The sequence below is a fragment of the Salmo salar genome, chromosome ssa04, assembly GCF_905237065.1.
Source record: "Salmo salar chromosome ssa04, Ssal_v3.1, whole genome shotgun sequence".
NCBI lineage: Eukaryota > Metazoa > Chordata > Actinopteri > Salmoniformes > Salmonidae > Salmo > Salmo salar.
Genome location: NC_059445.1, coordinates 21272056 through 21287964, shown reverse-complemented (window position 1 = coordinate 21287964; position 15909 = coordinate 21272056). Strand labels below are relative to the sequence as shown.

The window sequence follows — 15909 nt, the reverse complement described above, 5'->3', positions numbered from 1 at the left end:
TTGAAGCAATAGCTTTAATACCGAATTCTAGGTACATGCAGTCACATTCAAATATGCCAGATGCAGGAGTAAGTCAGCCTCTGTGATTGCCAACAAGGGTTTTGCCACCAAGTACTAAGTCATGTGTGCAGAGGGGACAAATACTTATTTCCCTCATTAAAATGCAAATCAATGTATAACATTTTTGACATGCGTTTTTCTGGATTTTTTTGTTGTTATTCTGTGTCTCACTGTTCAAATAAACCTACCATTAAAATTATAGACTGATCATTTCTTTGTCAGTGGGCAAACCATACAAAATCAGCAGGGGATCAAATACTTTTTTCCCTCACTGTATATAAAATACACCTCCTCAAAGTATGCATGTATCATTACACTCATGATTATTCAGGTTCTTTCTCTCTGTTATTACGTCTGTGTGTTATCTGTTACACAGGATGATGGAAAACAATGATATACTTCAGATATTTTAAGTTAGGTTAGCAGATTCCGTTAGGTTCAGCATTTAAAGCAGGTCACTCAATGGTATGATTGTAATGAAATTATATGAGTTCACTTGGCATCCGGGCCGTCACCTGTCATCAAGGGCAAATCAAGTCCTATCCTAATATTATTTTCCATGCCACTTTATCATTAATGAAAAGTCATATGATTTGCAGTATAGTATTGTGGTGCTCTTTCCCTATTCTTCAGTACTTCATGTCTTGTTCTATTGTCACATGCCTAATGCCATGCCACAGTTATTTGTTTTTTTCTGATGACACCACCTCAGAGGATACTACATGAAGAGCTCAAATAGCGCCAATAATTGTTTGTGAAGTCGTTTTGTCCTTCAGCTAAACATCTGGCTGACGCAAAGGTGGCTGCACCTAGGATGGCTTGGTGTTTCTTTAGGAACTCTCCTTCATATTTTGCCTTTAGTTTCTCCTCCTCCCTGTGCACCTCCTCTTCCTTCTCTTTCAAGATCCTCTTCGTCTCTTCTTCAATCGCCCTCTCAGCCTTTTGGAACATCTCAGTGGTGTAGTGGCTTCCTCCATTCATCGTGACCATCTTGTTAATCTTCTCAAGCAGCTCAGTGACCTGGGAGCGGTTCTTTTTATCTCTGTTGTTGAAGTCATGATACCGCCCACCGCAGTTGGCAATGACATCCTGAAGATCTGGACAGGCACGCAAAAAGTCTTCAATTGTTTGTTCTTCGTCAAGCTGGTCTGCATTTGTGAAGAGGACCATGATGTATTTTGCTGCATCTTTTCCAAAGAATTTCTGAATCATGTCCACTGCGTCTTTCTCTTCCTTTGTGAATCTAACCAACGCAACTACTACAAGGAACACATGGGGCCCAGGAGCAGAGAAGGAGATGCACTTCGCAATCTTCATCAGGGTCTCCTCTTGTGATAAGTTAGTGTCAAACAAGCCTGGAGTGTCAACAATAGCAACTTCTCTCCCATCCACCTCCCCTCTAGCCTTGTCACACTCTTTTGTCAGAGAAACAGGGGAACGGTAAGACTCAAAAACTTTTTTCCCCAGGATGGTGTTTGCTGTTGCACTCTTCCCAACTCCAGTCTTCCCAACCAGAACAATCCTCAGCACCTCATTTTGGTTTTTCTGCACTGTTGGATGACAGAGAGACATTGTTGTTACTTTTCTTCTTGACATCAGAGTCAAACATGTTTGGTCTGTAGAACCTAAACTGTGCACAAATTAGCAATGGCTTTCTATCAATTGAACTGTGTAAATGCAACTGCAACACGAAATGACAATAATCCTGTGCATTCTGCAATGAAATATAAAATATCACAAACAATGAATCTATCAAAACTGACTAAGCGTTATTGTTGAATGCGGTATTAACACGTCATTACACATACGCACCACCAGGTGGTGCAGTACTGAATATGAGTTAGTGGTGCTGTTTGTGTCACCCGCACCCGGCCGCAGATATCAATTCTGCCTTCTAACGAGAGTGGGAGAAGCTGTCTGTACAACAGAATTCACAGCAACGGCGCGGGAGAGGGGGTGAAAACGCTACATCGTGGACCGCATCTGTGTCGTGGCATCGACAAAGCGTAATCTACAGTAGCGACAAATTTACATTTAAATTTAAGTCATTTAGCAGACGCTCTTATCCAGAGCGACTTACAAATTGGTGCATTCACCTTATGATATCCAGTGGAACAACCACTTTACAATAGTGCATCTAAATCTTCTAAGGGGGGGGTTAGAAGGATTACTTTATCCTATCCTAGGTATTCCTTAAAGAGGTGGGGTTTCAGGTGTCTCCGGAAGGTGGTGATTGACTCCGCTGTCCTGGCGTCGTGTGGGAGCTTGTTCCACCATTGGCAAATCAAGGCCCTAACAGAGATTCTCACTAAAAAAATAGTTGGCAACACTGGCTGCTACTGCATGTCTGTTACACCATGCTCCGGTTGAGTAATAAAGCAATCAGTTTATAAAGAGTTACTCCCTCACTTCTTCCAAGGCATATAGAGTTCCATGGGATATTACAGTTATGGTTGAATCAAAAAGATTGTTAAAAAGCAAAGCAATGACAGCATTTCATGCGTAGTTGATTTTTGAAGAACATGAAAAACAAATACTAGACATGAGTTTCCATATGTCGTATTACCATGTAGGTAGGTTACTCACCACCAGCCATATTTGGGTGTTGTAGAGTCGATCCGTCAGGTCCTGTGATAGAGAATGGATCTGTCCAGATAACAGAACAACTGCTCTTATAGTATCACTCATGCGGTCCGCCCCATAGACACACCCACAGTATTCTCATGGCAACTGCTCATTTTAGAAAGATGTTTCCACAACGGTGGCGGTCCAAACACTTAAAAGACACACCCAATTACTAAAAAATCAAAAGGTACTCGAGGATATTAGAAATTAAACAACACACTTCTTAAAGATACTACTCTCATTGAAAACATAAAATTGTTAGCTAAAGATATTTTTTGCAAGAAAGACGGGTCAGGGAAGTAGATGGGAATTTTTCAAATATAAAGTCAGAGTGATAGCCATTAAACGTCCCAAAGAGCTGACGCAATTAAAGAACCTCAGAGAAAAAAAGATGATGAGCAAGCTTGACAGTTATCTGAAGAAAGATAATCTATCTAAAGAAGAGGAGTCTGTATTCAAGTCTTTACAACTAGAATTAGAACAGCTTTACACGGATCTGGCAAAGGGTGCCTTTGTAGGTCAAGAGCAAAATGGATTGAAGCGGGGGAAAGAAACACTAGTTACTTTTTTGCACTTGAAAATAGAAACTACAAAAGATAATCTATAACTGCACTCAAAATTAATGATGTTTTATGCAAAGATCCCATTACAATATCATCATTTGTCAATTCCTTTTATGAAAACCTTTACAGCTCTCAATTTCAGGAAGATGGTTGTGAAAGCTACATTTGCCACATTCAGAATTATGTCCCTGTAATTGAGGATGATTTCCACTCAGTTTGCGATTCACCTGTGTCAATTGAAGAAATTAGAGAGGCTCTGAATTCAATGAAAAAAGGGAAATCACCTGGCCCTGATGGACTGTCAGTTGAATTCTATAGACAGTTTTGGGAGTTACTTGAAGACCTGATTTTTATAATGTTTCAAGATTGCATTAAACTTGGGGAAATGGTCTCCACTATGAAACAGGGCCTTATTTCATTGATTCCGAAGCCCGATAAAGACCCTTCTCTCATTGACAATTGGAGACCAATTACTTTATTAAATATTGATTACAAATTGATTGCTCTGGTTTATGCCTAAAGATTAAAGAAAGAAATAGATACCATTATAAATGAGACTCAAACAGGATTTATGAAGGGCCATCACATAAACTCTAACATTCGTTTAATCTTGGACCTTATAGATTATTCAGATGCAATTGACTCAGATGCGGTTGTCTTTTTTTATTTTTACTTCTGTAAAGCCTTTGACAGAATTGAACATGAATTTCTCTTTAGGTCTCTGTAACCTTCTGCATCACTTTCAAAGAGCTACCTCTATTTTGAAGGCAAACCGCAAATTCCACTATTGTGCCTAATACTTATTGTGGCTAGCTTCACAACACATAACCTGGTCCGGTCGAGCCACACTAGCCAGATGAAGCAAGCTGGCTTCTTATAACGTTAGCTTTGGGCAACAGGGTTACGTTGCTGGCTAGCTAGTTCAATTTCAATAGGCGAACAACTAGTGGCTACCTAGCTAATACTTCCTCACAAGGATTCCTAAAAATAATGAAAATGACTGCAGTTTCTACTGGTCATTGTTTTCAGGCTGGTTGTATTGGTGCTAGCTAGGTACCAAGCTAAAGCTAGCTACCCCAGAAGTTGCGGTCGAACAAATAATGCCTTATTACACTTGTATGCTGACTTCTCCATTGATGTTGTTTTTAAGTTTTTGCTGACTTTTCTTAGCGGATGTACAATCGTCGCAAATTGAATTATGGGGGGATTCAGGCCCCGGAGTGAACATAATTGTACACTCGCAAACTCTACTAAAACGAGGGCTGAGGAAACTTCCCTTGCTTGGCTAATCATTTGAACCGAAGGGGATTCCCCCAAGGGCATAAGGCAAGGGTGTGTCTTTTAAGTGTTTGGATCGCTATCAACGTCTCCCCTTAAGTTTGTAGTCAGACTAACTGCAGTTGGCTCCAAAATCTTTCGATTTTGAGCTCCTCAAGGGCTTGCTGTCCTTGTGACCATACTGCTCTGCATATGAATGGTGTGTTGGAGAAATAATGACTTTTGAGTTGTCTTAGGTACAGCTATCTTTTCTATTTATTCATGTTTATAATTATTTATACCCAACAAGCGGCACCATATATGGTAAATATATTGACTACTACAATCATAATAAAAATTATACTTCAGGCCACCGCAACAAACACCTACCAATCGCTGAAGTTAGAGACATATCTCCCTCACTAACTTTAAGCATCAGCTATCTGAGCAGCTTACCGATCGCTGCAGCTGTACACAGCCCATTTGTAAATAGCCCGTCCAACTACCTACCTCATCCATCATATTGTTTTTGACTTTTTTTGCACACCAGTATTTCTACTTGCACATCCTCATCTGCACATCTATCACTCGTGTTAATTTGCTAAATTGTAATTACTTCGCTACTATGGCCTATTTATTGCCTTACCTCCTTACTCCATTTGCACACACTGTATATAGATCTTTCTATTGTGTTATTGACTATGTTTGTTTATCCCACGTGTAACTGTGTTGTTTTTTGTCACACTGCTTTGCTTTATCTTGGCCATGTCGCAGTTGTAAATGAGAAGTTGTTCTCGACTGGCCTACCTGGTTAAATAAAGGTGAAATAAATAAAATAAAAAGCACTAAAATCATCTTTAGACTCATGAAACATAGTGAAGCTGGATGTGGGAATAAAATAAATGTTTTAAATAATGTTAAGAAATCCTAGAGGTGGTTAACCCAGATGTTTAAAATAAATGATGTGGCTCGACAATGTAGCCTATCACGCACCACCAGACACTTCCTCCCCAAGTGCACAGTTAAGGAAGGTGGCTACCCAAAACAAGTGCAAACTGATTTACAAGAAATCACATGATACAAAATAAAATTGTTCTCCAATTTCACCAGTGCACAGGAAACATGAACGTATCATTGTAAACGTACATTTGTTATAAATATATTGATTTGATCTAAATCCAGTTCTAATACTCACAACATAAACATGTATTAACATTTTTTTTAAATCTAAAGTTAGAAAACCAATGCATGTAGGCTGGCAAACAGTGAGGCTTACATTTAGAGTGTTGGAATAGACTACGAAAATACATATGAAGATCAGTACAAGCCTACCAGAACTATTTCTGAATCCAACTGGACTTTTGGTATTTTGTAGAAAATTCAATGTATATTCAATAAATAAGTTGCCTTGTCATCGTTCCTGTTCTTTCAACACAATGTAGCTGGTTTACATTCATTTCTGGGGTTGGGGCTGGGTAAGATGATCTGTGTAGTGACAACTTCTGCCTAAAGAGAGTAGTGCCTCCATGTGGATGGACTGGGAACTTCAGCTACAAACCATAAGACTGCTTGATCTTTGTTTTGTGAATCGCTTTGGTGCGCTTTTTCACAAGTAGCCTATGTGGTACATTTTCACAATGCTTAATACAAATCTCAAAACAGATCATCAAAAAGGCAGTTTCAAACTCTAAGCACAGTTTTAATTAATTAAGGCTGCTTTTACACAGGCAGGCCAATTCTGACATTTTATTCCACTAATTGGTCTTTTGACCAATCACACCAAATATTTTCACATCAGATCTTTTTCAGAGATGATATGATTGGTGAAACGACCAATTAGTGAACAAAATATCGTAATTGGGCTGCCTGTGTAAACGCAGCTAATGTACAACTCAATCATAAAGTAACTTTTCACCTAACTTAATCATTGTTTCATCTAGAAATACATGTTTCGCATTGCAATACATAAACTATTTTTCAAAATGAAATGCTCACATTACTTCCTCTTCTCATTTGTTAAAATACATTTCACTATTACTTAATCCGGCTGCTCCTAATTGATAATAACTTAACTGTTTGGTAACTGGTTTGGGTACTACAGATTTTGAGAACTACATAATGAAAATGTATGCTTGTAAAGTATAAACATATAAAGTATGATACAGTGCCTTCAGAAAGTATTCACACCCCTTGATTTATTTCACATTTTGTTGTGTTACAGCCTGAATTCAAAATGGTTTAAATATAATTTTCTCCTAACATATTCCACATGGCACAGCATATTTTCTTCAATCAAAACAAACTTTATCTACCTGTCAGGTATATGTCTGTCAAGGACAGCATCAGTTTACAGACGGGAGGAACACAGGTGTGTGGGTGAGGGTGAGTTAGGAAGTGAGTGAGTTAGGGAGTGAGGGTGTGTTGTCTGCAGTTTGTCTTCAGCTTGTCAACCTGACATCGCCTCTATACCTTCCAGACGAAAGGATATTTACTTTTTTCAAGTTTGTTAATTTTTTTTTATCTGTCTTTGGCTCTGATTTAAGAAACATGAACAAGTTGTAGAACTGGATAATCCATTAGATGTGTTGAATATGATATTGAGTGAGTTAATTAGATAACATCCCAGCTAGCACATAACGTTCTGAGATCCATATGTTTCTTAGAGCTTGGTGAGAGCATGGTTTCCCTGCTGTTATTATGCATCCAACCTTCCCATGACATTTCCTACAGGTTTCCTCATGGTTCTACTTAAAGTAATGTTCTCAAATTGTTCAGAGCACGTTATGAAACAACGTTCTTCTCTGGGAATTTCAGTACTTCAGCATAACGTTTTCTACAGGTTTCCTCGTGGTTCTTTTTAAAGTCATGTTCTCAGAACATTAAGAATATTTCCATAAAAAAAATAAACATTAGTAATGTTCAAAGAACGTTCTAAAATAAATATATATATATATATATATATATATATATATATATATATATATATATATTCTGTTCTCAGCATCAACAAACTACTCTCTGTCTTCTATCTTGTTTAGTATGTTCATGTGTGTTGGTATGTTTGAATAGCTTTGTATGAGTAAAAAACATCCTGTTGGGATAGTGGACGAATTCCATGGATAGAGAGCAGAATAGTAGTTTCAGGCCCTGGTGTGAACATAATTGTACACTCGCAAAACCGACTTAAAACGAGGGCTGAGGGGCTTACGTTGCCAACTTCTCTTGCTTGGCTAATCACAAGATGGCGACGGGGATTCTCCCAAGGGCATAAGGCGAGGGAGGGTAAGTGGACGAGGGTAAGTGTGTCTTTTAAGTGTTTGAACCGAAAGCCAGTGTCGATCCCAGTACGCAAAACAATTCCTCTCCCTTGCTATTTTCCACGTTCCCTACATCCAATGCTTTAAATATGGAGGTAAAATAATTACATACAAGCTTTTAAAGTATGATTTGCACATGTAAAATATGAGTTGCACCTGTATACTGAGTTTTGTAGTTGCAAAAAATATTTGCAAACATGTAACTTATTTTGAGAACAAATTAAACAACACTTGCAAGTGCATAACGTTATGTGTAAATAAATACAACACTTGCAAACATGTAAGTTGGTATGTGGATAAATTCAATAAGATTTGCAAGCATGCAACTACATTTGAGAATGAATGCAACTCATTTACTAAACTTGCGACTGGTGACTCTTCTGTGTATCAAAACTACATTTGCTGATGTCGAATCTGTGTGCTCAAGAGTTTTGGCACAAATTTTGGGACTAACCAGTGTCAAAAGTTTTAAAGTTATATAAAAAAAATAAATCTGCAAGTAAGTGGCACAGAAAAACAGGAGCTCTGGTGGACAAGGCTTTTTCTTCCGACCAATCAAGTGAGGTGTTGTCATTTTTGAATGCGCTTTCAGATTTTACATGGTTCCGGTCTGGAAGCACGCTTTCTACTGTGCTAAATACTGTAACAGTGCCTTCAGGGACATATTTCAGAAATGCATTTCATTGCTCAGCTTGCAACGCCATGATACTGGGTTAGATTCCTGGGACCACCCATATGTAAAAAAAAATGTTTGCAAGCGTTACTGTAAGTCGCTTTGGATAAAAGTGTCAGCTAAATGGCATAAACTCAGCCAAAAAATAAACGTCCTCTCACTGTACCATCTGTAAGCTGTTAGTGTCTTAACGACCGTTCCACAGGTGCATGTTCATTAATTATTTATGGTTCATTGAACAAGCATGGGAAACAGTGTTTAAACCCTTTACAATGAAGATCTGTGAAGTCATTTGGATTTTTACGAATTATCTTTGAAAGACTGGGTCCTGAAAAAGGGCAGTTTCTTTTTTTGATGAGTTTATTATATATTAGATGCTTGCTAATAACCTTTGCGCTTAGTCACCCTGTGAGAGACTTTGTTACATTAACAATGTCCCTTGCTGCAGCAAAGGTACTTTGAAAAAGGAAAAAATGTTATGCCCCCATATGTACAGTCATGGCCAAAAGTTGAGAATGACACATATTCATTTACACAAAGTCTGCTGCCTCAATTTGTATGAGGGCAATTTGCATATACTCCCGAATGTTATGAAGAGTGATCAGATGATTTGAAAATAATTGCAAAATCCCTCTTTGCCATGCAAATGAACTGAATCCCAAAAAAAACATTTCCACTGCATTTCTGCAGAAGGCTTCAGGACGCCCAAGAAAGTCCAGCAAGCGTCAGGACCGTCTCCTAAAGTTGATTCAGCTGCGGGATCGGGGCACCACCAGTACAGAGCTTGCTCAGGAATGACAGCAGGCAGGTGTGAGTGCATCTGCACGCACAGTGAGGTGAAGACTTTTGGAGGGTGGCCTGGTGTCAAGAAGTGCTGCAAAGAAGCCACTTCTCTCCAGGAAAAACTTCACGGACAGACTGATATTCTGCAAAAGGTACAGGGATTGGACTGCTGAGGACTGGGGTTAAGTCATTTTCTCCCTTTCCGATTGTTTGGGGCATCCGGAAAAAAGCTTGTCCGGAGAAGACAAGGTGAGCGCTGCCATCAGTCCTGTGTCATGCCAACAGTAAAGCATCCTGAGACCATTCATGTGTGGGGTTGCTTCTCAGCCAAGGGAGTGGGCTCACTCACAATTTTGCCTAAGAACACAGCCATGAATAAAGAATGGTATCAACACATCCTACGAGAGCAACTTCTCCCAACCATCCAGGAACAGTTTGGTGATGAACAATGCCTTTTCCAGCATGATGGAGCACCTTGCCATAAGGCAAAAGTGATAACTAAGTGGCTCGGGGAACAAAACACCAATATTTTGGGTCCATGGCCAGGAAACTCCCCAGATCTTAATCCCATTGAGAACTTGTGGTCGATCCTCAAGAGGCGGGTGGACAAACAAAACCCCACAAATTCTGACAAACTCCAAGCATTGATTATGCAAGAATGGGCTGCCATCAGTCAGGACGTGGCCCAGAAGTTAATTGACAGCATGCCAGGGCGGATTGCAGAGGTCTTGAAAAAGAAGGGTCAACACTGCAAATATTCACTCTTTGCATCAATTTCATGTAATTGTCAATAAAAGCGTTTGACACTTATGAAATGCTTGTAATTATACTTCAGTATTCCATAGTAACATCTGACAATAATATCTAGACACTGAAGCAGCAAACTTTGTGGAAATTAATATTTGTGTCATTCTCAACTTTTGGCCACGACTGTACTACTGAAGGTCAAATTTTTCAGGGACGTGAATCTACTCTTCAGAGTCCAATTTGAATGGTTGTAGCTCTTACTGCTCATGATAATGTATTTGTTACATCCTTGGTAGTTATTGCCATGTATTGGAGGACACTATTACATTACACAACAAGACTAAATGTCACGGTTGTCGAAAGGATCGGACCAAAGTGCAGCGTGGTTGTAGTTCCACATTTTATTAAATCCGTGAAACTTTGCAATACACAAATAACAAAACGTGACACAGAGCGAAACAAACACTACTCAAAATATAACAACCCACAAAACCCAGGAAGAAAAACCCCTACTTAAATATGATCTCTAATTACAGACAACAAGGACCAGCTGCTTCCAATTGGAGATCAACCCCCAAAAAACCCAACATAGAAATAGAAAAACTAGAACTTAACATAGAAATACAAAACATAGAAAAACACCCCCTGTCACGCCCTGACCTACTCTACCATAGAAAATAACCTCTTACTATGGTCAGGACGTGACACTAAAGTAATTGCTAGGGTCAATTCATGTATGGAATTTGGCAGTTTATTTAATAAATAGACAGAATAAGATTTGGAGGGTGAGGGGCCAGAACACACAGCGAGGCATTAGCCTTCAGGAGAGTTTATGGGCAGAGGTGGAGATAGCAAAGCCTGTATCAAATATTAAAGAGCATCTCTGAGTGTAAGTCACGTGATTTCATAGAAAATGTGTGTTAAGTCCTGCCTCTCCCATCTCCTCATTGGTTTATAGAAGCAGATACTCACGTACCATCTCCTCATTGGTTCTACCCACGTGGGTGACTGAAAGACTAACGGCGTCTTAGTCGCATGATTGCAAAAAAAAGGTATCTACAGTTTGCGTCCCACTCCAGGCAGACTACAATTTGCCCTTAGACACAGATCTAGGCTCAGTTTACGCAATGCCAATACCTACCTAAAAACCATTTGGGGAGGAAACACAACTCATCTTAGGTCAGTTTCTACTGCAAGACTCCTTGTGTCCTTGCGACCACGGGACTTCTTATTAACTAAAAGACACTTGACTTCACCCTGTTGTTGTAGCCTTATGTTACACCCCTAATTTTTCTTCCTGTAAAAGGTAAGTTCCCATTTCTGTCTTAATACAGAAGGTTACTCACCATCCATGTTCAGGCGACATCATCTATATGAACACAGTTGCCACTTCATTAAAGCCATTAAATGCAGTTTATCATAACTTACTGCACTTTATTGCAGGTGATAGTTTTAGTATTCATCACTGCATTCTCTACTAGAAAGTTGGTTGGCCCTCTTTGATGTCACATAAGTTGATAAATTGCTAGGTTTTCATTTAAAAAAGCTATTTTACAAAAAAGTCCAACTGTATCTAACATCTGTACTAAACTTTAGACATACGAGTTACCACACCCAGTCTCAGGGATGGTTAACTCTGGAAATTCCTTTACTGACTTCGTGAAAGAATCTTATTCATGAAAGAATCTCCCAAATGTTCTTAAATTTGATGTTTTGGTGCCTCTAGGGCAATTTAGAAAGCTCTTTGAGGACCTTATTACTGATAGTTTCTCTACCATGTTTTTCTTTCTTTCGGTTTGTACTTATATTTAGATGTGTATAAAACATTTAAATGTAATAGTGAGATGGAATGATAAGACGGCCATTTTTTTATTTTTAATCCTTCAAATCCAGTAAATGCTTGTGCTTAACTACTCACTGTTACAGCATGCCAGTGGCCATTGAAGGTGAGCATTTGCCCACTGAAGTCAGTTACGACGCAGAACTGCAGTCAGGTCAAGACCCTGTTGAGGACGACGAGCACGCAGATGAGCTTCCCTGAGACAGTTTCTGACAGTTTCATCAGCTGTCCGGTTGGTTGGTATCAGACAATCCCACAGGTGAAGAAGCTGGATGTGGAGGTCCTGGGCTGGCGTGGTTACACCTGGTCTGCGGTTATGAGGCCAGATGGATGTACTGACAAATTCTCTAAAACAACTTTAGGCTGCTTATGGTAGAGAAATTAACATTCAATTCTCTGGCAATAGCTCTGGACATTCCTGCAGTCAGCAATTTAATTGCACAAAACTTGAGACATTGATGGCATTGTGTGACAAAGTAGAGTGGCCTTTTATTGTCCCCAGCACAATAATCATGCTGGATAATCAGCTTCTTGATATGCCACCCCTGTCAGGTGGATGGATTATCTTGGCAAAGGAGAAATGCTTACTAACAGGGGTGAAAACACTTTAGAGAAATAAACTAAGAATAAGCTTTTTGTGAGTATGGAACATTTCTGGGATCTTTTACTTCAGCTCATGAAACATGGGAACAATACTGCATTCATATTTTTGTTCAGTTACTCACCATCCATGTTCAGGTTCTGTAGAGTCAGTATGTCAAGTCCCCAGCTTTAGGTTTTATGTTTTATTTATTTGCACACCTGTTAATTGAAATGCATTCCAGGTGACTACCTGGAAGCTGGTTGAGAGAATGCCAAGAGTGTGCAAAGCTGTCATCAAGGCAAAGGGTGGTTATTTGAAGAATCTATAAAATATATTTTGATTTGTTTAACACTTTTGGTTAATAGATGATTCCATTTGTGTTATTTCATAGTTTTGATATCTTCACTATTATTCTACTGTAATGGCTGTTGAAGGGAGTAGACCAAGGCGCAGCGTGGTTAGTGCTCATCATGTATTTATTTTGATCTGAACACTGAAACAAAGAAACCAATAACGACAGCCAAACAGTTCTGTCAGGTAAGATATACAAAACAGAAATTAACCACCCACAAAACCCAAAGGAAAACAGGCTACCTAAGTATGGCTCCCAATCAGCGACAACGATGTACAGCTGTCCCTGATTGACAGCCATACCAGGCCAAAACAAAGAAATACAAAACATAGAAAAAAGGACATAGAATGCCCACCCTAGTCACACCCTGGCCTAACCAAAATAGAGAATAAAACCCTCTATGGCCAGGGCGTGACATCTACAATGTAGAAAATAGTCAAAATAAAGGAAAACCCTTGAATGAGTAGGTGTTCTAAAACTTTTGACCGGTAGTGTACATGACAATAAAATTTGATTTGATGTCACCATTGCATCCAGGCGACCAGGACTGGCCCTCGTTATCGGATATATTTTGCACACACACAATTATTTACTGTACTTTTCAACAAATCTTTTTCAAATGGACATTCAATGTATCTTAAATAATACACACATATACATACATATACATAATATATATATAAAAATAAGTGGCAACAGGGAGTAGGTATGCCACTGGCTATGACTGGCAGCTGTAGTGTTGCCGGTCTAGAGAAGGGCGGTTGGGTTGTGTGAGGAAAACGGCATATCAGCGGGAGTAGCACGGCTGCTTGGGTATGATGCTACAAGCTTGACACACCTGTATTTAAGAGGTTTCTCCCATTCTTCTCCGCAGATCCTCTCAAGCTCTGTCAGGTTGGATGGGGAGCGTCGCTGCACAGCTAATTTCAGGTGACTCTAGAGATGTTCGATCGGGTTCAAGTCCGGACTGGCCGTGCCACTCAAGGACATTCAAAGACTTGTCCCATTGCCACTCCTGCATTGTCTTGACTGTTTGCTTAGGGTCATTGCCCTGAGCGCTCTGGAGGTTTTCATCCAGGATCTCACTGTACTTTGCTCTGTTCATCTTTCCGTCGATCCTGACTAGTCTCTCAGTCCCTGCCGCTGAAAAACATCCCCACAGCATGCTGCCACCACCAGGCTTCACCGTAAAGATGGTGCCAGGTTTCCTCCAGATGTGACACTTGGCATTCAGGCCAAAGAGTTCAATCTTGGTTTCATCAGACCAGAGAATCTTGTTTCTCATGGTCTGAGGTGTCTTTAGGTGCCTTTTACTGAGGAGTAGTTTCCGTCTGGCCACTCTATCATAAAGGCCAGAATGGTGGAGTGCTGCAGAGATGGTTGTCCTTCTGGAAGATTCTCCCATCTCCAAAGAGGAACTCTGGAGCTCCGTCAGAGTGACCATCAGGTTCTTGGTCACCTCCCTGATCAAGACCCTTCACCCCGATTGCTCAGTTTGGCTGGGCTGCCAGCTCTAAGAAGAGTCTTGGTGGTTCCAAACTTCTTCCATTTAAGAATGATGGAGGCCACTGTGTTCTTGGGGACCTTTCAATGCCTCAGAAATGTTTTGGTATGCTTCCCCAGATCTGTGCCTCGACACAATACTGTCTCGGAGCTCTACGGACAATTCCTTCGACCTCATGGCTTGGTTTTGCTCTGACATTCACTGTCAACTGTGGGACCTCGTACACAGGTGTGTGCCTTTCCAAATCATGTGCAATCAATTGAATATACCACAGGTGGACTCCAATCAATTTGTAGAAACATCTCAATGATGTGAAATGGAAACAGGATGCACCTGCGCTAAATTTCAAGTCTCATAGCAAAGGGTCTGAATACTAATGTAAATAAGGTATCTGTTTTTGTCATTATGGGGTATTGCGTGTAGATTGACGAATAAAACAATTCATTTAATCCATTTTAGAATAAGGCTGTAATATAACACAATGTGGAAAAACTTAAAGGGTCTGAATACTTCCCGAATGCACTATATATTACATTTTAGATGCTTGCTAATGACCTTTGCGCTTGGAGTCACCCTGTGAGAGAGTTTGTTATGTTAACAATGTCCCATGCTGCAGCAAAAGTACTACTGAAGGTCCCATTTTAAAAAAATTTCAGGGACGTGAATCTACTATTCCAAGCCCAATTTTAATTGTTGTAGCTCTTACTTCTCATGATAATGTAAATGTTACATTCTTGGTCGTTGTTGCCATGTGTTAGTGGGCACTTTATTACGTTACACAACAAGACAAAGGTCCTTCTTAGCCACAATTCACGCATGGAATTTGGCAGTTTATTCAATAAACTGAGGGAATAAGATTTGGAGTGGAGGGTGATGCGCCAGAATCCACAGGGAGGCCTCAACCTACAGGAGGGTTTATGGGCAGAGGTGGAGATAGCAAAGCCTGTATCAAATATTAAAGAACATATTTGAAGATAGTAAACAATGTTACTGTTATGACTAACGTTGTACCCCATCTCTATGACCGTCACGTGATTTCACAGAAAATGTGTCTTTGCATTTCAACTCTCTGGACCCTAAACTGACAACGTTGGACTCTCACTAAATAAAAGATAAAAAAAGAATGAATCTTGTCTACAAGTCGACTCTTTATGCGGTAGCAATTGAGACTGGGAACGAGGTTGAGAAAGAATGGGCTGATTTACAACCCCTGATCTAATGCGTCCTTCTCTTTCAGTGTAAGTCACGATTGCAAAGAAAAGGTATCTGCAGTTTGCGTCCCACTCCAGGTAGACTACAAGTTGCCCTTCGACACAGATCTAGGATCGGGTCAATTTCTACTGCAAGACTCCTTACGTCCTTGCCACTTCTTACTAACTAAAAGACACTTCACCTTGCCCTGTTGATGTAGGCTTCGGTTACACCCTTATCTTTACAGGTAGAAAAATACACTTTACAGGTAGAAAAATACAGTTTGAGCAGGTTACTCACCAGCCATGTTTGGACTCTGTAGAGTCGGTCTGTAATCCCTCAGCCAAGGAATGACCTAATGACACACACCTGGGTCGTGTTCACTATAAAACCAATAAAATACAGGCTCGCATG

At 39.9% G+C, this 15909-nt stretch overlaps 1 protein-coding gene across 2 annotated transcripts; it reads right to left on the bottom strand.

The window, feature by feature from the left end:
- On the bottom strand, nt 1–5992 carry LOC106602576 (GTPase IMAP family member 7). 2 transcript variants are annotated; one of them, XM_014195275.2, is made up of 3 exons: nt 5838–5992; nt 2647–2706; nt 1–1610 (listed from the first exon to the last, which is right to left on the bottom strand). In XM_014195275.2, exons 2-3 carry the CDS (start codon nt 2654–2656, stop codon nt 769–771), a joined length of 852 nt encoding a protein of 283 aa, XP_014050750.1. In that variant the 5' UTR covers nt 2657–2706; nt 5838–5992; the 3' UTR covers nt 1–768. The 2 variants fall into 2 exon arrangements, with proteins under 2 accessions (XP_014050750.1, XP_045572605.1); XM_045716649.1 differs by having other exon boundaries at nt 2647–2836; nt 5838–5973.
- Between the last annotated feature and the right edge of the window lie 9917 nt (nt 5993–15909).